The sequence below is a fragment of the Polypterus senegalus genome, chromosome 11 (assembly GCF_016835505.1).
Source record: "Polypterus senegalus isolate Bchr_013 chromosome 11, ASM1683550v1, whole genome shotgun sequence".
Classification (NCBI taxonomy): Eukaryota; Metazoa; Chordata; class Cladistia; order Polypteriformes; family Polypteridae; genus Polypterus; species Polypterus senegalus.
The window spans coordinates 29,015,044-29,040,142 of record NC_053164.1 but is presented as its reverse complement, the minus strand read 5'-3'; the positions used below and the strand labels follow the sequence as shown (position 1 = coordinate 29,040,142).

Here is a 25,099-nt window from a genome sequence, read left to right as displayed (position 1 = left end):
TAGGTTCCAGCAAACCCCCACGATCCTGTTCAGACTGCGCAGGTTAGAAAATGACTGACTGACTTCTTTCAATTATAATGTCAAGATATATATATATATATATATATATATATATATATATATATATATATATATATATATATATATATATATATAATATATATATATATATATATATAAATTCTCAATTTGTAAAATACTGGTTCAAAAATTGGGTTACTTTCAGTGCTGACAAAAAAAAAAAAAAACAACATACCTTCAAATTACTGTAGTGTGAGTGTGTATATAAGGTTTACCCATCCAGAATTAGTTGAAGCCTTGTTGTACCTCATACTGCATTGATAGGCTATGACCTCCCCAAATCTTGAGCTGAGTCAAACAGGTTTGAGAAGGGATGAGCAGAAATTTAACTAAAAAAAAACTGGCTTTTGAAATAATATTAGAGGTTCACTGAAGCTGTGTTTGAAAAGAAATAAAATAGCAAAATATATTTTCATAAAAGACATTTTTAAAACAATCATCATGTTATATAGTGGTTGATTCGTCAAGTTTACAAAATTTGAACCAAGTAGCATTTTTCAGTATGTGAACTTTGCTAGGATGAGTAAATATTTAAAGTTTAAATTGTTATATTTTTGCCTAAAAGGTTTTAATATCTTTGTGGCTAGGTTTATTTTGCATCATTGTGTTTCCATAGTCGGTTATTTGGTGTTATAAGCTAGTATGTGTAGTAGAACCTGGAGTTTTACAAACTTTAACTAAAAAACATTGCAAGGAAGGAGTGACTTTGACTAAAATAAACAAATGGGAGACATGTGTTCATGTATTGTAGACATTGGCCAAAATAAACAAACATGAGATCATTGTTCATGTATTTTACCTGCGTTAGTGTTACAGGCTTAATGTAGTCATTTATGTTTCATTGTAAGTGAGCTCTTAGTCACTGATTAATATACTGTGTCAAATCATTTCAGCCTTGAATAAAAAATTACTGTTGGTAATACTGTAGCATTTAAACCCATAACATACATCACTGAAATATGAACTGGTATTTAAGTGAATCAACTTAATATTTTCATAGTCTGCCTGGACTCAGTTGTGTACAGTAAGATGCAAAGTCGTTGTGATTTTTGTTTTTTTCTTTACAGTAAGTGGCATATTGCACTTGGCTGACATTTCCTATTTTTTCTTATTGATTAGTATCTAGCTGATCTTTTTATAATGATCATAATTATAGTGCTTTTGTGCCATTTTGGCTTTATTCCTTCTATCTGTCTGTCTGTTTTCAATTCTTTTATTGACTGCCATTTTTAAAATGTAACTCTCTGTCAAGCACAGCACTTAGTTCAAGCAAATGGAAGGCTCCCTAAATCTGAGGAATCATTGCGTGCATTGCTGCTCCACCTGTTTGTAATATTTTGTAGTTATTGTTTTAAAAGTGAAAGTGAAAAGCATTTGCTCTGGCAGTTTATGGATTTTATAGTGTTTTTAAAGGTCATTTCAGAAGAATTTAATCCAGAATGCTTAATAATGCATTCTGGAACAGCAACTCGGATGCAAAGTTATATGCAGACATCATTGTTACACTCTTAGTTGTTCTGGTATTACCTGAAGTTTGGGTTCTGAATCTTCAGGGTAACCAGGGGGTGCCACTGAGCCCCCAAACCCCAGACACAACCACACCGAGACAGTTCTGGGTGCAAATGATTTTTTTTAATCGCAAAAATAAATGTATCAGGCTTTTTCTTTTAGTGCATCCCAATACAGCACATCAAAACAGACTTTTTCTTCTTTCTCCTCTACTCAACTCCCCCAGCTGAGATTGAGCGGCTCCTTTTAACTATGAACCAGGAGTACGTCTGGTGCTGGGGTATAGCCCACTGGAAGTACTACCAGTCCCTGAAAGTACAGATTGTGAATCCCATCAACTCCCCTGTGCAGACCCCACAGATTTACTGGTCCTAGCCTGCCCTGTGGGTGTGTGGGTGGGAATCCCAACTCAGGGAGGCTGCCATCGAGCATATTGAAGGAGAAAATATTCAGCAGTGCTCATCTCCCCATGTCCTTTCATTTCACTGGCCTTCCGGCTGGGTGAGGGTCTCTGTTCAGTTCTGGTCAGGATGCCAGCCCATGTGTGACATCCATTACAACAGTTAGATATATATAAGAAGTAACATGTACAGTTTTTACTACTATGATTGTCTGTTAAGTACTGTTACCACCTGTAGATAAAAACTGTTTCTAAATCTACTGGTGGAAGTACAAATGTCTCTGTACCATGTGTTGAAAGGGAGGAGTGAGAAAGATGACTAAGCAGCATGGCTGAGGTCTTTACTAGTACTGGTTGCTTTTCTAAGGCAGCATGTGTTGTATGTCTTTAAAAGAAGGCAGCTGTTTGCCAGTAATATCCACATCCCCCTTTACAGTGCTTTATATATTGAGCCAAGCAGGTGCCATACCGTAATATTATACAGTAAGTGAAGACGGGACAGCACTGTACAACCACAGATGGTTGTGAGAACAGATGGAGAAATCTGTGTTTTCCTCAGACGTCTGAGGAAATAGTGGCATTGGTGAGCTTCTTAACAATAGCTGAAATGTGATTATGAACACGTGATTACAGAAAATGTCAAAAATGCATCTGTAATCGAACAAAGGTAGATGGCACAAAACATTCATAGGTTGCACTGTTGTGGAAAGTAATGTGCATTTCTTTATTTTTATTAAGCATTCTGTAACATTGTGGGCTGTACTGTAAAAGTAATCAAGGTGTACCTGTATGATGTTTATTCATTACTACTGTGTAAATTATTTTAATTAGAACTTGTCACTGACCTTGATTTTGTTTTAGCAAAGACCAATAGAGATAATGAAACATAAAGTCCTGATATTGCAGACTGCTTCAAACATGTCTCTTAATTAGCAAAGCATTTATTTTTATAGTATATTTTTAGAATAATTCTGAATTGCGTTTGGGTCTGGAACTCCAATATAGTCACCTGAATGTGACATAGTTGACATTAGTATCAGCGTCTCCAAATCTAAGGTCATGGCACACTCCCAGAAATTATGGTTTGTACTTGTTAGGTAAGGGGTGAGTTATTTATCTCCCAGATGGAGGAGTTCAAGCAATTCACAGATCTTTTCAGCAGTAAGGGAGTAGATGATAGTGAGATTGTCCAATTAATCCTTGAAGCAGTTTTATGCTCATTATACCAGACTGGTGGTGGTGAATTAGGAAAAAATTTTGTCAACAAAGAAATTGATTTGTTTACCAGTCAGTTTACACCCCTATTTTCATTTATGGCCACATGCATTGTGTAGTGACTGAAAAAACTAGATCACAAGTACAAGCAGCCGAAATGTGGTCTCTGCATAGTGTGGCTGGGCCTACTCTTAATGACAGAGTGAGGGGAGAACCTTGGTGTAGAACAGCTGCTTTTCTGGATTGCATCAGAACCATGCATGTTGTATATTATATATTGTTGTGATCAGCATCATCCCCTCCAACAATTAACACCTCTGTTTTATCAGTGTTTAAAGACAAGTAGTTCTCATCCATCCACTCCTTTAATTCACTAACACAACTAATTAAAGACATCGGAGAAACTTCATTTGATCTAAATGAAAGGTATAAATGGGTGTCATCTGCATACGAGTGAAAATTAACATTATGTTTCCTAATGATAGATCCCAGTGGAAGCATGTAAAGTTGAAAATAGTAAAGGTCCCAGTACCTTGTGGGACACCATATCTCACTTCTTTGTATAATGATGGAGTACTGTCAACACATTTCTGTACATATTGGAATCGATTTGATAAATAAGAACTAAACTAAGCGAGCACAGTGCCTGTAAGGCCAACAACATTTTCTAGCCTGAGCAGTAAAATAGAATGGTCAGTGGTGTCAAATGCTGCGTTTAAGTCTAACAACATAATTACAGTGGAGTTTCCTTCATTAGAGGATATCAGAATGTTGTTTACAACCCGCGTTAGTGCCATTTCTGTATCTATGACCAGTGCGGAAACCAGACTGGAATTTCTCAAATAAATTGTAATGCATAAGGTGTGACTGAAGCTGATTGGCAACTACTTTTTCTAGTATTTTAGAGAGAAAGGGTAAATTTGAAATAGGCCTATAATTATTTAGTATGTGTGGGTCCAGGTCTGACGTTTTAAGTAATAATTTAATGACTGACACTTTTAGTGCATCTGGTACTGTGCCATGCAATAATGAACTATTGATAATGGTTAGAATAGGCGCTGCAAGTACATCCATTGCACTTTTTACTAGTTTTGTTGGCACTGGACCTAGAGAACAAGTAGTGGGCTTAATTTTAGAAATTAAAGTTAAGACTTCCTGCTTAGTTACAGGATTAAAATTACTAAAGTGCTGAATGCAATGTGAGGCAGGGTCTGCTAAGCAAGTATTTGGTTTGTACTGTGATGCTGAGATTTGGGATCTTATATTTTTAATTTTCTCATTGAAGAAGTTCATAAAGTCTGTACTGCTAATAGCTGTTGGTATTTTACAGTGTTGATCTGAATTCCCATTTGTTAATTTAGCCACTGTTCTAAACTGTACCCAAGGATTTTTATTATTGCTATCTGTTATTGTAGAATAGTATTTTGAGCGAGCTTTAAAGAGAGCTTTTTTATATTTTTTTACACTCTCTGTCCATGCAATTTGAAAAACATTTAGCTTTGTTGTTCTCCATCTGCGCTCCAGTTTTCGACACTCTAATTTAAGAGCTCGAGTGTTTTCATTAAACCAGAGAGAGTTTCTTTGTGCTTTGATCACTTTTGTTTTAAGTGGAGCTGCTGTGTCCAGAGCATCTCTCAAGGTCACATTATAATGTGATATTAGCTAATGTAAATTGTTTTAGTTTTAGTTGTTGAACACCATCCTTGGGAGGTGTACCAAACAAAGCCTGAAAAAAACAAGCCTGATGGAAACACCCAAAACATGCTGGAGTGGAGGGATTATGTCTCAATGAATTTGCTAGGAATCAGAAGATGTTTTCTGCCCAGCTCAGAATGTTGTTAGAAGGAAAATTGGAATGGCAATGTTGATGAGTAATAGTGATTGATGTCTCTTGTATTAGCAAAATCATTTACATTCAGATATATTTGTTGTTAATGGAACTTAAAGGTAAAAATACTTATTAGGAGAACAGGAAGTTGAAAATTATTGTAGAATGAACCACCATTCATTTTTTTATTCATTGTAATGTGCAGGCATATTTGTAATTAGGTGAATAGTCTGTAACAAAAAATATATTCTGACTTATTTGTGCATCTTACTTTTCCCACTAGAGGGACAAGAGGTGTTAGTTGAACTTACTGGAAGAAAGAACTTGGCTTGTTAAGAACCGTACCCTAGCCATTTTCTAGCAGGGTTCAGCAGTGTGTAAGTCTATTTATAGAACATGTAAATAAACAGAATCTTTTTTTTCTACATTAATAAGTAGATAATAGTGAAAATTAGCTTGTGTGAAAATATTACTTGATACTGAGTTAAAGCAAATTGTTGTCTTCCTGAGATAACAAAGTCTGCTGGCACACAGTTCATTGCTTATAAATAGACATTCACTAAGCTGCGAGTGTATTTTTATGCTGCCCTGGGGAGTGGAATACCCGGTAAATGTAATGCTTTGTCTCTGTGGTCTCAATTGCACAACTGCAATAGCCAACAGGGCTGAATACATGTTCTGGTGCTTTGGGCAAAAACAAAACGAAGCTTTAGTGACAAAACTAACAGTAAGAGTTTAACATCTATCTCCTAAACTGTAAATGTGACAATAATTATCTACGTTGGCTTCACAAAATGTTCATTTTATTATTAGCAGTCTTTTAGAACGGTTGAACAATGATTTTACAGATCTTACAATAAATTTAAAGTGTGCTGATTCTCATACTGTTATGATTTGACTAGGCCAGCAAATCTCTTTAGCTGTGGAAAGGCTGAAACACTGGCATGTCCTCTGTGCCAAGGAAAAGAAAGCCCTGAGTGACGGACTTTACTGTTAGCACCATGAATAGGTGCAAAAAAGAATGTCCGATACCATGAGTGAATTAGCACCATGAATACGTGCAAAAGAGAATGTCCGATACCATGAGTGAAGCTATGTCCAAATCTGATCATCTTTGCCCACTGAAGCTAATAATTCCTAATTTAAGGCACTTGCTGGCTTACTGGATAAAGCAAAGTTCTGGCAATGAAGAGCTGACCTAGGAAACCGCTCACATTTCCTGAGCACATCTTGATAGCCATGCCTAGTCCAAACATAATGCTTTTGTCAGCGGCATCTAAACAGGTATTCATGTCAGAGAAGACTGCATCCTGGGAAGACAGGATGGAGGAGGCCCATGAAAGGAAGAAGGCCAGGTACCAAGACTTGGTGGAGGAGTGCCACAACCAGGGATAAAAGGCACACTGTATGCCAGTGAAGAAGTGCTGCAGAGGGTTTTCTGGTCAATTCCTCTGCAAGGCCTACAGTCAGATGAGCATTTCAAGAGCTTGAAAGAGGAAGGCCATAAGGAACAGCACAGAGGCCATAGAACAAGCTTCATGATGGCTGTGGAACAAGAGGAGTGGTCTATTGCAGAGAGACACTCAGACACAATGGGTTCCAAAGGCTAGGGTATGTGGTGTTAAAAGGCCTGAAATACCCAGTGACGCTTGAGTTACATCACTGACATCTTCTAGCATTTAGTGCATAATTAATACCACAGTAAATCAATTAATTTTTCAGAACATTTAATTTTACCCTGAAGACTGTAAATTTGGTAGAATATTCATATATTAGAAATCTTGGCTGCAGATACTAGTAGTAGTATTGTCACATGTACAATGAACAGTGAACACTCTCCAGCACCATGATAAACATGAATATATTAAAACATATTACATAACGATGTTATTTAATAACAAAAATCACAAATACAAGTTTACCTGATGTACTCCTTAGTCCCGTTTCTATGCGCCCAACCATTCTGTCCTAATCAATATTAAGTCAAGTTGGCAGTACTGACACAAGGTCATTGAAAATGTTATTATGAGGTCATATGCTAATAAAAAGTCAGGGTGTGAAATTGAGCAGCATAGAAAGCCATTTCAAAAGAATATACCAGCACCATAAATAGACTAATACATCAATTATTTGTACTAATATGTTTTACAGTATAGCTAAAAAAATTTCTTTTTTATGTTTTGTATTATGCAAAAGTAATTGTAAACATATGGTGTGTATCATAGTCTAGTGGCTAGAGTGTTGAACTTTAAACCCCAATGCTGCCCATTCAGTTCCCTCCTCTGACTTGCTTTGTGATTCTAAACAGGTCAATTTACCTGCATTTGCTCTATTTAAGGCTGTTTGCACAATTGGCAGAAGTTAACATCATTGCTGGTGTCATTCATAATGCATTCCTGTTGATCATGTACAGCAAATAGGTTTATACTGTATATTATACATCATAATCACAAATAAAAGATCAATCCTGAAGTGTAGAAAACTATTTTACTCATAGAAAACCACAGCAGCCTCCAATATCCAATAAATTTCAAAGGTCCAATATTAATTGGGATAGTCTGTACAAGAAAATGCAGGTTTTACCATCAGGAAATATAGTCTGTATTCCTAGGCATTCATGCCCAAAATATGTGGATCCAGAATTTGATGCTTTCTATTTAAAAGACAATTCAATTTCTCTTTAACAGAATTTGGTTGTGACCTTCCTGCTATTTCCCTCATACCACTGAGCAATAACTCCTTAAATTAGTATTTTGCTTGATCCTGTTAGTTTTTATTCTCACATAAGAGAGAAGAGATAAAAAAGTCAGCTACAGTGATCAGTTCACCATAACCTAATAATTCACACTATTACACAAACACAAACATTGGGGACATACAATGAAAGTGCCTGGTCAGTTTGCGTCTGGACTGTATTCATGTATTTAGTGTGCTTTTGCTTTCTTTAAAATGGAAACTTTGTTATAATAGAAGAGAGTTTGTTAAATTTGGAAGAATAAGAAACACACCTTACATTGTCTTTTTTCTGTGCAGTATTTTACCTTGTAATTCCACTGCTTGTTGGTAAATGTTTTCAAGTTTATTTTAAGCACTGTTAGTATTATCTGACATGTGTCTTTGTGTGCACTGCTGTTATGGCAAAGAGAAGTGTGCTTGTAGCATTTTGCATGTTGTGCATGCAATCTAACTTATAAAAATGGGGAATAAATGCCATTGGTGTTTTCCAGTCCAACTTCTGCCAGCTTTCAAATTGTGTGAGAGCTTTTCCACATCCTAGTTCTTTATGTATGTAAGAAAATAACTGCTTATTTGGCAATTTAGTTTCTTATTGTGTTAAAGTATGGACAATTAGTACTTTAATAATCCAACAGCCTGCCATGTTGATATATATAAAATGCATCATTACAAGCCACGTGTACTAATCAGACATTGAAGGTAAAGCTAAGGGAAGTGAAAATAAAGTGTGGGCTCAGGAAAGGCGTTACATTAGCTGGACTGACACAAAGCTCTAAAATAGCCTATAGAAATATTGAACTCTTTCCATAGACAGTTTAAAGTAAATCATTCTCTTGTGTAATATTTTAATAGTGATGTGTTCAATAATATGTAAATATATTTTTAGGTTTTAATAAGAAGTGCTTGTTTAATCAAAATATTTAACAGGTTTTTTTTTTTTTAGTTTCAGTTAATGATTGTTTTGGTCTTGCTTCTTTTATAACATTTACAGTACATTATTCTTACCTCGACTCAAATAATATTTTAAAAATTTTGGTTTACATTCCAATCTGCAAAGAAACAAAAAGTCAGACTGCCACACTTTTGTGGGGAATCAGTGGATACTTGATTTAATGCGTGACTGCTCTGCAGATTTGTATAACAGTACATGCTTAAATACATGGATGTCTGTTCTAATGCAGGAAAAGGGTATTCTGTCAAATGTTCTGCTTTTACACACGACAACACTACTACTTATATTTATTACTAGCATTTAAATGACTACTGCCATTTGGCAAAGGCAGAATTTTTCAAATTAAGAGGAGAGTCATTTGTGAACAATTCACTTATCAGTTGTGTGAAATAAAAGTGTAGAGTTTTAAAAAGTGCTCGCCTCTAAAAGAAACATGATAGTTGTCTGAAAAGCAGCTTATCAGAGATTAATCATGGTCTGACTGGTCAGTATCCATTAGGAATGAGGTGTCTGGATTGATGGTATTCTTTATTTTCATTTCTGTGCAATTACCTTTTTCTTACTGTTTTGTTATTTTTCATTGAGGTGTGAGTAGGCTGTCATCTATGGCCTGTTATGCATGAGGGGCAGCCACTGATAACTTGAATAATTTTTGCGTATACAGTACACACAACAGGATCATTTACATCCATATTTATATTATAACCTATAAAAAATTAGAGATGGACTCCTGTGCAAATTGAATTTAGTATCATAAGTGGTGTAATATGAAAATTACTCCCTGAAATGCATTTCCTGCTTCCACACAGTTAATAAATTATACACTTTGCCTAACTGAGAGCAACCATTAGTGCAAGAAAATAATCAGTTTCTTTAAATATGAGCAACTGGTACTAGACAGAGTGGCATGGTGAAATAAATAGAAATACTCTTTAGCTTAGGAATCGAAAAATGTCAGGACATGAGCATTTTCTTAAAAATGAAGAAATTAATAATCCACCTTACTCAAAAAATCAACTGCATCATTCAGTTAGATTTGTTTAAAAAACACGTGGAGATTTCTGCTGCATTATTTCTTAACTGATGAAGTTACTAAAGTTGACATCTTAATACCTCATAGAACTTAAAAGTAAACGTAATCTTATGTTTTGAACCCTGGTGCTCACTGACTGTTTTTGTGTTAAGTGGAGCAGTTCTTAAGTAAAGGCCCGGTAACATTACAATGGGTATGTTAGACTTGCCAACTCCTGTTGCTTATCTCGTTGCCAGGCCATGTTACATGACGAAAAATCACTGTGCATGTCAAATTTAATGACTTTTCTCGACTGTTTTTGTGACAGCTAATAATGTGCTACCTGGAGGAACTGGTGCTGAATGAAGTGTTATCCAGTATAGCTACAGTCTCTTGGCCCTTTTACTTCTTTCCATTCTGTTGTGGTACACAAAATATGAGGCATCCGACAGATGAGTTTCTCTTCTGTTTATAAAGTCTAAAACACCAGTGTTTCTTAATCCATTATTTTTTTTTAAGTTTAAACTCCACATCTATATATATAATTCACTAAGGCAAGACACCCATGGAAAGTGCGCCGGAAGGGGTGTGGGTTCACTAAGCCGCTGACAAGTAAGACACCTATGACGCACGCAGGAAGGAGCCACGCCGGAGGTGAATCGCCATATGCAGCGTGTAAAACGGTTTGCGAGGGGTATCGCATGGGATCCTTAAAAACAATCCTTTACAACTGAGGTTAAAACACAATGAAGTAAGCAGTCTTTAAAAAACGAGTTTTTCGGGTTACGACACACGACCGGATGCACCATAGCAAACTGTTTTACACGCTACATACAGCAATTTGCATCCGCGACAAACATGCGTCTTCTTAGATGCTCCTGCAGGAACATGGAAAGTCTACGTGAGTCACAGGTGCGTCTGGACTGTGCAAAGACCACAACGACTCAAGTGACAAGTTGGAGGTGGGCACATGAGCGATGGCGGTCCGCCAGTTTTCAGTCACGGACGATTGTGTTTTGGTTCATTCTGTGCATTGTTACAATGTTGCTTTTCTTGCTGATTTATTACATTACCGATTTTTCAAATGTTCATTTTCTCCCTGTGCTTAAAAATCATTAAATGGTTATGGTACACCGCGGGTTGGCTAGTGGGATATAAATATTTCACAATATTGGTATTAATTGATACAAGCTTTTAGGACTACTTAACAGTATGATATTGCTTTTAGTGGATATTTTCAGTTCTTGAAAAATAACTTAATTGGCTCTCTTTGGTTGTAGTGGTAGTGTTGAAACATGTGTGATCAGCCTCTTGCACAATTTTAATTTTTGTTTGTTTGCTCCTTGCAGTACTATTGGCCACAACTTCTAATATCACACGAGGTAAATATTAAAAGGCTACAGTATTGTCTGCTCTGGTTTTGAGATGATAACAACATTTACTTAACAAAAAGAGAATATTTTCTCATGTAACTTACTTGATGGTCAGATAACGTGATGACGGAAGTGGGCATAAACTGTACAATTGGTTTCACAATTATAGGCAGAAAGTGCAAAGTGAAAATAACTTCAGTTGTGTTCTCCAGATTCTTTGTTGTGGGCAGTTACTTCAATACTATATACAGAACTATAACAGATAATACAGTTTTTAATTTGATACACTTTGGTAATCCTAGATTGTCCTTGACTTTGGGGGATCGGAGCACAGGTCAGACATTGTATAGTGCCCCTGGTACAATTTTAGGGTTAAGGGCCTCACTCAAGGGCCCAATGGAGTAGGATCCCTTCTGATAGTAATGGGAATTGAACTGGCAACCTTCCAGATACCTGCAAATATCCTTAGCCCCAGAGCCACCACTCAGTATTGGGTCACCATTGTTAGGTGTGTAACACTTTTTTCCAAACAGTACATTCTGCCAATGCCATATCTCAGTCACCAATTATCAGGTCTTAGGTGAAATGGATCTTGTGAGGTCTCCTAAGTACAGATATCTAGTGAGAGGTTCAGGTTGTGTCCTCCTGCACTTCACTCTGACACGCTGAGTGAGGTTGAGTGGCTTCGTTTATGCCAGACCTGGGAGTACTTCTGGTGCCACCATATTGCATCCAGGAAGCACTTCAGGGTCAGGTGGAACTACGCCCTTCCCACCCCAACAAACGGAGGAAACCTCTTCCCAACAGCTCCCTTTGGCAGTTCCGACAAGACCCAACTGGTCTGCCCATTGGAACATCAATTCCCATGAAGCGCTGCAGGAATGTATATGGGAGACCCACCAGTGAGCTGCTGTCACCAGTCAGGTGGTGATCTCCTTCCATTAAGTTAACCTCACGGCAGGGATGCCAGACCATGCTTGCTGTCCATGACAACATATTGTTGGTGACATGATAAAAATTGCGTGAAAAACCTTTTAAGATCTTTTTTTAAATCAATTGTAGAAAGAGGTCAGGTACAGTGACTTCTAACTGATGTTATTGATAACGTGCAATATCAAATTTATTAACTAAGGACCAGTAAGGATTCTGTGTAGATAGGAGAAGCCACATTGTTTTGTCTGATTTGATCACCCTCAGTGTGGAAAGTAACAAATAGATCACTGAGGTGTTACGTCTCTCAGTTTGTGTACTACTGGTACAATTCACAAAATTCATACAAATGTTTAATGTCCCCATGTTTTCAAGATGTGCCCTCTTGTTCCTAATTTGTACATTGCATTCCACACTAATGCATAGCCCACTTTTTCATTTGCAGCCTTCTTAAAGTCCCATTAAAATGCTGCAGATAGTGTTAAGAAGGAAATTTAATGTTAACTCAATTAAAAGAAAGTTGCTTAAAGGTAATATACTTAACAATTCTGTGGTTTAATCTTCATTTTTATACTATATTGCCTCTTCTCTTTGTACTTTTCAGCAGATTAGAATACATCTTTGAACTCAAACTCTTTTCTGTAGGATTTTTTTTTTAAATCCAGTACTTGACAAGTCCAGCTGTAGTTTTGCAATGTGTCCAACTGAAGTGGGAATGTCCTCTGACTGTCTGTTTTGACTTTGTGTTAATCTCTCCACAGCTGGTGTTTTTCTGAAATGGCCCCTGTTTGCGCTGTGGTAGGAGGTGTGCTTGGGCAGGAAATTGTTAAAGTAAGACTTTTTTTTTCTCTCTTTTATTAGGATATTAGAGTTAAAGGAAACTACTGAGGTAAAAACACAAAAAAAACCTTGAGAATTATAAAGGAAGCCCGCCATAGATTAAATAGAAACTGGAAATGTCAAGTCTAAACGTGAAGTATTCCAGTGTGTTACTTAAAACTACGTAATGTGAGTGAAAATTACGTGTAATCTACTTGATGCTGGTGGTAACTGTACTTTTTCCCAGCATCGTTTTTTAAATATTCTGGTAAGTCTCCTCCTAGTCTTTGTGTGAACTGGAAATATTCACATTGTTCAGTCTTTCCTCATAGCCCATACTGTGCAGTGTTTGCTAACTCACTGATCTCTTTCCCCTTTTTCAGTGTTTTTATTTTATCTGCTGCCCAAATGCTTTTCCAGTCTTGGGCCCTTTGAAGCTTCATTAATGAGGGCAAAATATTTTTAAATAAAGGATAGCCTGCTCTGAAAACAGTGTAAGAGCAGTTTAAAGAAAGTAATTCTGCTCCAGTTTTTGAAAATATTTTGACTTGGGACGCTCACGTGTGTTAGAAACTAGAAGCATTAATAAGGCAGTAATTGTTAATATTCTTCATCTGTTCCTTGTATGATTGCATATATATATATATATATGTATATATATATATATATGTATATATATATGTATATATATATGTATATATATATATGTATATATATATGTGTATATATATATATATATATATATATATATATATATATATATATATATATATATATATATATATATATATATATATATATATATATATATATATATATATATATATACTGCTCAAAAGAATTAAAGGAACACTTTTAATCAGAGTATAGCATAAAGTCAATGAAACTTATGGGATATTAATCTGGTCAGTTAAGTAGCAGAGGGGTTGTTAATCAGTTTCAGCTGCTGTGGTGTTAATGAAATTAACAACAGATGCACTAGAGGGGCAACAATGAGATGACCCCAAAACAGGAATGGTTTAACAGGTGGAGGCCACTGACATTTTTCCCTCCTCATCTTTTCTGACTGTTTCTTCACTAGTTTTGCATTTGGCTACAGTCAGTGTCACTACTGGTAGCATGAGGTGATACCTGGACCCTACAGAGGTTGCACAGGTAGTCCAACTTCTCCAGGATGGCACATCAATACGTGTCATTGCCAGAAGGTTTGCTGTGTCTCCTGCACAGTCTCAAGGGCATGGAGGAGATTCTAGGAGACAAGCAGTTACTCTAGGAGAGCTGGAGAGGGCCATAGAAGGTCCATAACCCATCAGCAGGACCAGTATCTGCTCCTTTGGGCAAGGAGGAACAGGATGAGCACTGCCAGAGCCCTACAAAATGACCTCCAGCAGGCCACTGGTGTGAATGTCTCTGACCAAACAACCAGAAAGACTTCATGAGGGTGACCCAAGGGCCCCATGTCCTCTAATGGGCCCTGAGCTCACTGCCCAGCAGCATGCAGCTCGATTGGCATTCGCCATAGAATACCAGAATTGGCAGATGCACCACTGGTGCCCTGTGCTTTTACAGATGAGAGCAGGTTCACCCTGAGCACGTGACAGAAGTGAAAGGGTCTGGAGAAGCCATGGAGAACATTATGCTGCCTGTAACATCATTCAGCATGAGCAGTTTGGTGGTGGGTTAATGATTGTCTGGGGAGGCATATCCATGGAGGGTCACACAGACCGCTACAGGCTTGACAAAGGCACCTTGGCTGCCATTAGGTATCAGGATGAAATCCTTGGACCCATTGTCAGACCCTATGCTGGTACAGTGGCTCCTGGTGCACGACAATTCCTGGCCTCATGTGGTGAGAGTATGCAGGCAGTTCCTGGAGGATGAAGGAATTGATACCATTGACTGGCCACCACACTTTCCTGACCTAAATCCAATAGAACACCTCTGGGACATTATGTTTTGGTCCATCCAATGCCACCAGGTTGCACCTCAGACTGTCCAGGAGCTCAGTGATGCCCTGGTCCAGATCTGGGAGGAGATCCCCACAACACCATCTGTCATCTCATTAGAAGCATGCACCGATGTTGTCAGGCATGTATACAAGAACACAGGGGCCATACAAAGTGCTGCGTACAATTTTGAGTTGCTGCAATTAAATTTTGGCAAAATGGACTAGCCTGCCACATAATTTTTCACTCTGATTTTTTGGGCGTCTTTGAATTCAGGGCTCTGTAGGTTGATCATTTTCATTTCCATCAAACGATGTGGCATCCTTTCGTTCCTAACACATTACCCAGTCTATATCAGTATAGATATCCAGGAGGATTTCTTTTTCCCATTGAGATCTGATGTGTTTTCAAAGTGTTCCTTTAATTTTTGAGCAGTTTATATATATATATATATATATATATATATATATATATATATATATATATATATATATATATATATATATATATATATATATATATATATATATACAAAATGAACTCATTAAACAAATTTGTAACTTGGCAAAGATTCTCAAATTTATTTCTTTCTGTCTTTCTTTCTTTTCTTTCTTTCTGTCTTTGTTTTTCCTCTCCAGGCACTTTCCCAAAGAGATGCCCCACACCGGAACTTTTTCTTTTTTGATGGAATTAAAGGAAGTGGTGTTGTTGATTGCCTAGGTGTAAAGTAATAAAAAAAAAAAAACAAAAAAAACTGCAAACACAAGTTTCAATATACAATGAAAAGAAACTGTAAAGTGTTTTCATTTAAAGTTCTCTCCAGCAGGTCTATTGCAGTACGTCTGGTGAGAGTTATTTTTATACGTGTCACAAATTAGAGTTTGGTCAGTCCCAGTCACTAGTTTATAGTAATCTACCCTAAATGATTTAAAGTTATTACTTGTCACTTTTACATGTTGTATTCCAGAATGATTTTTCTTATTAAACTTTTTACATTTTTTTCCAACTCCATTGTCATCATTTTGTTCTAACTCAAACTGCTGCAAGTTAAGTTCAATTTTGGAAACTGTTTTCTACTGTAGAAAAAAATTCTGAGGATTACCATCTGCATTTTTACTTAACCAAGATGGTTCTATACAAAGTACATAAGTAGAAAATCCTTTCTTATTCTGTATCTTTTTAAATTTTTTTGTGTACAGCTGTAAATTGAGCAACATTGAAACAGAATACATTTTTTTCAGGTCATGGATTTAGCTACAGTGCCTTCAGAAAGTATTCAGATTCTTTCGCTTTTTACACATTTTGCTATGTTACAGCCTTGTGAAAAAATCTATTAAATTCTTCAACCCCAACATCAAGCAGCACTCAGTACTCAGAATGACAACGCAAAAACAGCATTTTCGAAATTTTAAACATAAAAAACTGAAATATCTCATTGACAAAAAATATTGAGATCCTTTACTCTTAGTTACTTAGTTGACGCACCTTTGGCAGCATTCACAATCTGGAGTCTTCTCAAGTTTGACATGTCAAGCTTTACACACCTGGATGTGGGGATTTTCTGCTATTCTTCTCTGCAGATCCTTTAAAATTCTGTCAGTTTGACTGGAAACCATCGGAGGACAGTTGCTTTCAGGTCTCTCCAGAAATGTTTGATTGGGTTCAAGTCTGGCTTATGCTGGACCAGTCAAGTACATTCCCAGAGTTGTCTCTAAAATTGTCTGTGTTGTCATTGCTTTGTGCTTAAGGTCATCGTCCTGTTGTAAGATGAACCTTCAGCTCACTTTGAGATCCAGTGTTTTTCAGTAAGGATATGTCTTTTGCTCTGTTCAGCTTTCCTTTGACCCCGACTAGTCTTTCAGTTCCTAACCTCACCTTCAGGCTCCACCATTGGAATGGTATTGTGCAGGTGATGAATAGTCCCTATTTTCCTCCAGCCATGACACTTATATTTGACACCAAACAGTTCAATTTTAGTTTCCTCAAGCCAGAGATTCTTGTTTCTCACAGTCTTGAGAGTCATTTAGGTACCTTTTTGCAAACTCCAAGCTGGTTTCCATGTGTATTGTCTGGACAAGCTGTCATAAAGCCCAGATCGGTTGAGTGTTGCAGTGATGGCTATTCTTCTAGAAGCTTCTCCCATCTCCAGACAGATTTTATGGAGATCAGCCAGACTGACCATTAAGTTCTTGGTCACCTCACTTAGCAAGACCCTTCTTCTCCCAATTTCTCAATTTGGCTGGGCAGCTAGCCCTAGGAAGAGTCGTTGTTGTTCCAGATTTCTTCTGTTTAAAAATTCTGGAGGCCGCTGTGCTCTTGAAACCTTTAATGCTACAGAAATGTTTTGTAGCCCTTCCCCATGTACGTGCCTTGACACATTCCTGTCTCTGAGCTCTGCAGGCAATTCCTTCAGCCTTGCTTTTTACTCCAATGTACATTGTCAACTCTGAGATATTTTATAGACAGGTGTGTGCCTTTCCTATTTGTGTCCAGTTTATTGAACTGACCATAGGTGGACTCGAAACAAGGTGTAGAAACATCTCAATGATGATCAATAGAGTGGACTGCACATGAGCCAAATTCCAAGTGTCATAGCAAAAGGTATGAATACTTGTGACAATGTGATATTTAAGTTTTTGATTTTTAATAGATTTGCAAAAAAAATGCCTAATCCTGTTTTCACTTTGTCATTCTGGGGTATTGATCATTGCTTCATGAGGGAAAAAACACATGAAATGATTTTACTGTAAGGCCACAACATACCAAAATGTGAAAGGAGTCTGAATATTTTCCAAAGGCGCACTATATCATTAGTGCTTGTGGATATTAATTGGTAATTTAAACTATGTGCTTGGATATTTATTTATATTTTAGTCAAGCCTAACTGATATTATATATTTTTATAGATCATATTTCATTTAATTTTGTAATCTGATACTTCAATGGTTACCTAAATGATATAGCTAGAATATACACACAAATGATAAAAGTAATGTAGAAGTTTTTGTCCTGTCATAAATTCTTAAAGGTTTGTTCTTTTATTCCTGATTAAACTCAGACGTAGAAGATAGCGATGTTAGATTTATTTTTCATATAAACAGTTAAGTTACTGTTTCGTATACCATATGCTTGGACTTTGGTCATTTAATGTGTTTATTCGTTTGCGAGCCCACCCTGCTCTAAAAAGCAAGTTGAGATATCTAGGAGTCATTTATACTTGGAGAATATTGTTTGTATTTTTAAATAAATATAGAACAGTGAGTTAGTGATATTGTGTGCAAAAAGTTCAAATTAAAAATTTGACTGTTGTTTCTTGTATTCTGTCTTCTGTTTCAAGCTTATTTTAACAACTGTTTGTCCCTCTGATATGCGGTTTTACATATCACCCAGAACAGTGTTTCTCAACCACTGGGTTGAAACCCACTTTTAGATTGTGAGCTGCCGCTGGTGGATCATATGTTGCTATTGTTTATAATGGTATTGGGTCACAAAGTGTGTCGCCGAAATTCTTCCTCAATTTACCCCCCTCTCTGCCAACAAAGGGGGAACCACCTAAAAAGCTGTGATGATTGTCCACGAATCACCCCATAATATCCGAATATCCAACTACAGAGCCACAGCACCATGCATCTTTGTAGGGTAACACCAGCAGTTTCACAGCAGAAGTTAAGGTTAGGGGTTAGTGTGGTTAATATGTACTGTGAGCGGTTAAGGTTAGGGGTAAGTTAAGGTTAGGGTTTAGTTTCCTAAGCATGTGCTATAGACGTACAGTAACATCACTTCTGCCATGAAACTGATGGTGTAGAGCTGCTACCCCAGAAGTTTCTGTGTAAACACTTAGCATGGGAAAAAGTGGGTCATGACAACATAAAAGTTTGGGAAACACTGATGTAGAATATAGGCTCAGGATCCTCTATTATTTTTTATAATGTTTAGAGAGTCATTCTCCGTGCAAAACTGCAAACCTTGCTAATTTTCCCACTGAATAAAAGACATCAGAAAATATAGCCCTACATGTTTACTGTAGATTACAAATGATTTCTATAAACTAAAAATAGTCTTCATTGTATAACCATATGTAATTATGTATAAGTTGGGTCTTATAACCCGAACAAATGATCATTAAATCAGACCCTGAATTATATGCCCGTTCAAAAATGAGACACTTATTGGTAATTTTTTTTTTTTTTGACATCTTCTTGCTTCCTCCAATCTCGCATCGTAAGGGATTCTCTTGCGATAAAGGTGTATGAGGTTGTGAGATACAAAAAACACGAAACCGTGCAAATGTCGCTTCGGAATAGTTTGGGTATTACTGTGTGGTCACGTAGGCACAATACATATAAAAAAAGGCAGTGTGCTCCGTGGTTACTCTCTCAGGTGGCCGTTAGCATATCATAATCTCTTGGACCAATAGTGTGAGTTTTCCCGCATTCAACTTATATGACCGACATTATAAAATACCAGAAATTATACGGTAAAATCAAGCCCCTACTTATCCGTGGGAGAACTTCTCTGTGAACATATACGGTAGTTTGTCTAAGCTATTCCTCCTGGCCCTAGAACAGGACCTCAGAATGGTTAAGGAGTTAGTTTCTTGGGACAGTGACACACCAAGTATCAGGTTATCATGGCAGCTCAGATCTTAATAAATACTCATTAAGTTTTGTTATCATCTTTGATTGCTAACTGGCCTGGTTTTAGCTCGGCTGAGTTCATCTTTCCTTAAATTATTACTTTGTCATTTTTCATCCATCCATTACACTGGTATACAGTGATTTTGGTGCCAACTATGTCTGAACGGTTTTATATTAAGTTTATGGTGCTGATTAAGAATATGACTTTGGTTTTGCCAAATTGGCTCTAGTTTCTGAGATATTTAATAGTTAATTAACGCAACATGTTTGAAAAGCATTCAGAATTGCAAGAATATTTTTATTTTAGTTACAACTAGTAAGTAAACAGTCTAACATCATACAAAAAAGAAATCAAAAATATCTAACAGTGACAGGAAAAAAGTTATGTATGATTTGATTAATTAATACAATATTAGTTATTAATTGTTATTAATGTCAATGCTTCAAAAAACGCTGTTTATGCGATTTCCTTTTATGTGTGTCATCAGGACAATCATGTTGGAGACTCCAACAGTAGTCTGCCATCATGTGTATGTCCCATCTGCCTTGATATCTCTCCTCCATCACCTTCATATCCTGGTAGAACCTCTCGCCTTGTTCCTTGCTGAAGTCTCCAAGGTTATCTGGAAATCTGTTTAAATGGCTATGGAGATCTTTATGCTCATATTAACTCCCAAATTTCTGAAGTTAGCAAGCATATCTTGCATCAATTCTTCATAATTGTCTGCTCTGTGATTACCCAAGTAGTTCTTCATAACAGAGACAAAACTCTTCCAGGCGGAAGCCTCAGTGTCATTCATGCATTTGGTAAAATTGGAATAGTTCAAGAGTTTACAAATCTGAGGACCAAAAATATTCCAGCTTTTAGTTTTTCCATGCTCAGTCCAGGGAATGATCTACAAATGTACCTGAAGCAATTACCCGTTTTGTCCAAAGCCCTAACAAATTGCTTCATCAATCCTAGCTTAATATGAAGCGGTGGGAGAATGATTTTGTTCTTGTCCACCAGCAGCTTGTTGATGATATTCGCAGCACCAACAATCCTTTCTTCCCTTGTAGGCCATGACACTTTTGTCCAGTGACCTTGCTTTGCCCTGCAATCCCAGCAGCACATGAAGCATGGGTATTTTGTGATCTTCAGATAACAACACAAATCGACCACTGATGTTCATGATAACAGATTTTCTGTAACACGATTTTTACATTTTCATATTCTTCTTTAGGTTTTGTTGAGTGAGCAATGGGAAGAGATGCAAATTGGTACCATTGTGCAAGAGAACTTTGTCATTTTTTTAATATCTTAATTTAAAACAATTATAAAATCTTCAGCTCTTTGGATATTATTCATTTTTAATAATCTGTAGGCAGGTTTACTGTAGCCCTTGTTTTGCAAAGATACTGTGAAGAAAAACTTCTAAAGACATTGTCAGTTTAAATATAGTTCACTATGTATTTTACATTACTATATCCAGTCAAAACCAAATGCACGAAAAAATGAAGCTGTAGGTCTTTGCTTAAAAAGCAGCTTAGGGCGGTGTTCACTATGGTAAGACGCTTTTATTTTTTTTATAGAGTTTGTGATTGGTGTTGTCTTGTTGTTGACAAGTTCAAATGAATTGTCGTTTTTAAACCATATGAAACCGTAATAAACTGAAATTCTTACTTGTCAGTCTCCCATAGACTAGTGACAGCATTACAATACAAAAGAACAGACAATGAAAATAAAACTTCATATAATCCAAACAGTCATTAGGCACGCTTGTACATTTGTCAACGCTGAATAATTTTATGTCCTGAGGATAAAAACTGTCCGTTTGTCTAGTGCATCTGCCGATAGTCAATTTATATTTGTATAGCACTTCTCATTGAGTGTAGGCACAGAGTGAAGTCCACAGGTAAAAAATACAAAAAAACTTGACAAATTACAAACTGCACACACAAAAAATACAGATTAGATTAAACACATAGTAAAAAAAAACTAAGCAGTTTCAAATTGATTAACACATTTAAATAGACTAATTGTTCATTCATTATATTCTTAAAAAATGAACAGTTCATCGTGGAGGAAAGAGGAAAACAACAATTTCTGCAGTCTGCAGCATCCCTGGATAAAATAAACTTCTGGAGTATGGTGGATTTATAGAACAAAGTCCGAGTTGTGGAGGCCCCAGCAAACTGGCTGTCCATACCAATCCTGAGCACGTTGCAGTATTCTGTCAGTTTGTGCTGGGTGGTCCAATAAGAAGACAAAATCCTTTCATCTGTGTATGCTAAGTCTCCCAGTATCTCTGCTGTAATTCTCATGGGCAAGAAAACAGCTCAGAAATACAAGCAGTGGCACCAGATTCTACAGTAGGACACTGAGAAGAAGCAAATAGATGGATGGGAGGGATGGTGGACTTAGTAATGGTTTCTTAATTGTTGTAATGGCTATTTCTGTACTAACATAACTAACAAACAGAAATGCAGTAGGCACAGTTAGGCTTGACTAAAGTGGTGATGTCTTCAGTCTCAGCTTTTAATCCCAGCTGAAGGGACATTTCTTATATTAGCAGGCATATCTTTTCCCAACTTTAGGCCTCTGACATTTTATTAATCCTTAGAATCTTTCATAGATCAGCATCTTGTGATTGTAATGAATGTTCTGGTTCATAAGTAATGATAAGTTCAGATAGGTACACAGGGCCTTGGCCATTTAAGATTTTACATGTAAGAAGATTTTGAAATCAGTCAAAAGACTTAAGAATGGGGGTTATGTGATTCTACTTTCTAGTTCTTGTAATGTTTCTTGTAGCAGCATTTTGAATCAACTGAAAGCTGCATAAAGAACAATTTGAACAGCCTGTGAGTAACGCATTGAATCCTTCTAGAATTAAATAGTGAATATAATGATGGAGTGGGCGGCACGGTGGCGCAGTGGTAACGCTGCTGCCTCGCAGTTAGGAGACCCGGGTTCGCTTCCCGGGTCCTCCCTGCGTGGAGTTTGCATGTTCTCCCCGTGTCTGCGTGGGTTTCCTCCGGGCACTCCGGTTTCCTCCCACAATCCAAAGACATGCAGGTTGGGTGGATTGGAGATTCTGAATTGGCCCTAGTGTGTGCTTGGTGTGTTTGTGTGTGTCCTGCGGTGGGTTGGCACCCTGCCCAGGATTGGTTCCTGCCTTGTGCCCTGTGTTGGCTGGGATTGGCTCCAGCAGACCCCCGTGACCCTGTCTTCGGATTCAGCGGGTTAGAAAATGGATGGATATAATGATGGAGTACTGTCAGCACATTTCTGTACATACTGAAACGGATTTGATAAATATGAACTAAGGTCGGGGATGGACAGTGTCTGAGAGCCCAGTGTAATCATTCAGCCTATATAAAAGAGTAAAGTGGTGTCAAAGGCTGTGCTTACATCTAATGACGTAGCTATCATATAGTCATGTGAAAAAGGAAATACACCCCAGGAAATGTTTTTTGTATTCTTTTTTTAACCAGTGAACATATCGAGATTTCATTTTCATTTAAACAATATCTTTAGACAGATGTGATGTAATTGGAGAAAGGAAAAAAAGTGACAATTTGACTTTGCAATAATTTATTCAATGAAAAATACATTGAAAAAGTCATCTACTTGGAACAAGCTCTGTCGCCTGCTGTAAAGAGTGGTAAGAACAGAATAAATTCAACAAATGAAATTAAGGCATATTAGTGTAACGTGGACCTCCGTTCCTAAAATAAAAGGGAAGTGAAAACATGTGCACTTGTGTCCTTGGGGGACCAGAAAGTAAGGAGCTGTTGATGCCTGTTCAGTGTTCTAAATAGTGTCAAAGTCATAATGTCTTTTATTGGTTCTGGTGGTTCGTATAGAGCAAGCAGAATGCTTCCATTTTGGAAACACATTCTAGATAGATAGATAGATACTTTATTAATCCCGAGGGGAAATACACATAATCCAGCAGCAGTATACTGATACATAAAAACAATATTAAATTAAATAGTACTAAAAATACATGTAAAAGCAGACAATAACTTTGAGTAATGTTAGCATTTACTACCCCGGGTGGAATTGAAGAGTCGCATAGTGTGGTGGAGGAACGATCTCCTCAGTCTGTCAGTGGAGCAGGACGGTGACAAAAGTCTGTCACTGAAGCTACTCCTCTGTCTGGAGATGATCCTGTTCAGTGGATGCAGTGGATTCTTCATGATTGACAGGAGTTTGCTTAGTGCCCGTTGCTCTGCTACAGATGTTAAACTGTCCAGCTTTATTCCTACAATAGAGCCTGCCTTCTTAACAAGTTTGTCCAGACGTGAGGCGTCCTTCATTTTTATGCTGCCTCCCCAGCACACCACCGCGTAGAAGAGGGCACTCGCCACAACCGTCTGGTAGAACATCTGCAGCATCTTACTGCAGATGTTGAAGGACGCCAGCCTTCTAAGAAAGTATAGTCGGCTCTGACCTTTCTTACACAGCGCATCAGTATTGGCAGTCCAGTCCAATTTGTCATCCAGCTGCACTCCCAGGTATTTATAGGTCTGTACCCTCTGCACACTAAAATCCACCACCAGTTTCTTGGTCTTGCTGGTGTTCAGGTGTAAGTGGTTTGAGTCGCACCATTTAACAAAGTCTTTGATTAGCTTCCTATACTCCTCCTCCTGCCCACTCCTGATGCAGCCCACGATAACAGTGCCGTCAGTGAACTTTTGCACGTGGCAGGACTCCAAGTTGTATTGGAAGTCCGATGTATATCAACTGAACAGGACCAGAGAAAGTCCAGTCCCCTGCAGCGCTCCTGTGTTGCTGACCACAATGTCAGACCTGCAGTTCCCAAGATGCACATGCTGAGGTCTGTCTGTAAGATAGTCCACAATCCATACCACCAGGTGTGAATCCACTCCCATCTCAGTCAGCTTGTCCCTAAGGAGCAGAGGTTGAATGGTGTTGAAGGCGCTAGAGAAGTCCAGAAACATAATTCTTACAGCACCACTGCCTCTGTCCAAGTGGGAGAGGGATCGGTGTAGCATATAGATGACGGCATCCTCCGCTCCCACCTTCTCCTGGTATGCGAACTGCAGAGGGTCGAGGGCATGGCAGACCTGTGACCTCAGGTGGTGAAGCAGCAGCCGCTCCATGGTCTTCATCACATGTGACGTCAGAGCGACAGACCGGAAGTCATTCAGCTCACTAGGACGTGATACCTTTGGGACTGGGGTGATACAAGATGTTTTCCAAAGCCTCAGGACTCTCCCCTGTTCCAGGCTCAGGCTGAAGATGCGCTGTAGAAGACTCCCCAGTTCCAACGCACAGGCCTTCTTTTGTTGTCAGTTTGGAAAAAAGTACCACCCTACAGTGAGCGCATCACCAATCTAACTTTTCTAAGTAGTGTTCTTCAGCCAAACATTGATGTAAGGTTGTAAACTCAATGTTTACATGCAGGTAGAAGCTGTGAATATTTCACCATCTCTGTGTTTGTTAGCACACATTTTTCTATTGTCATTCTTCCATTCTGTTTCATGGAGTATGTCTGGTATTTTAATGAGCCATATTATTAGCCAGCTACAGAGTGGCTTTATATTCCGGCTCACCTATCGCCTTGCTATGTGCTTTAGTGTCTTTTCCTCTTATTGTTTCTTGTTCTTCATCAGCGAAGTGCCTCCTGCTCAGGAGGTGTTGTTTATAGA

General features: G+C 37.7%; 1 protein-coding gene across 1 annotated transcript in view; it reads left to right on the top strand.

Annotated features, from left to right (window-relative positions):
• Positions 1-15,807, top strand: part of sae1 (SUMO1 activating enzyme subunit 1) — a 53,018-nt gene extending 37,211 nt beyond the window's left edge. The window contains exons 8-9 of the mRNA XM_039768259.1: positions 12,798-12,867; positions 15,440-15,807. Coding sequence (XP_039624193.1) covers positions 12,798-12,867; positions 15,440-15,532 — 163 coding nt within the window. The 3' untranslated portion in view covers positions 15,533-15,807. The remainder of the gene's footprint in view (positions 1-12,797; positions 12,868-15,439) is intronic.
• The last annotated feature ends 9,292 nt before the right edge of the window (positions 15,808-25,099 follow it).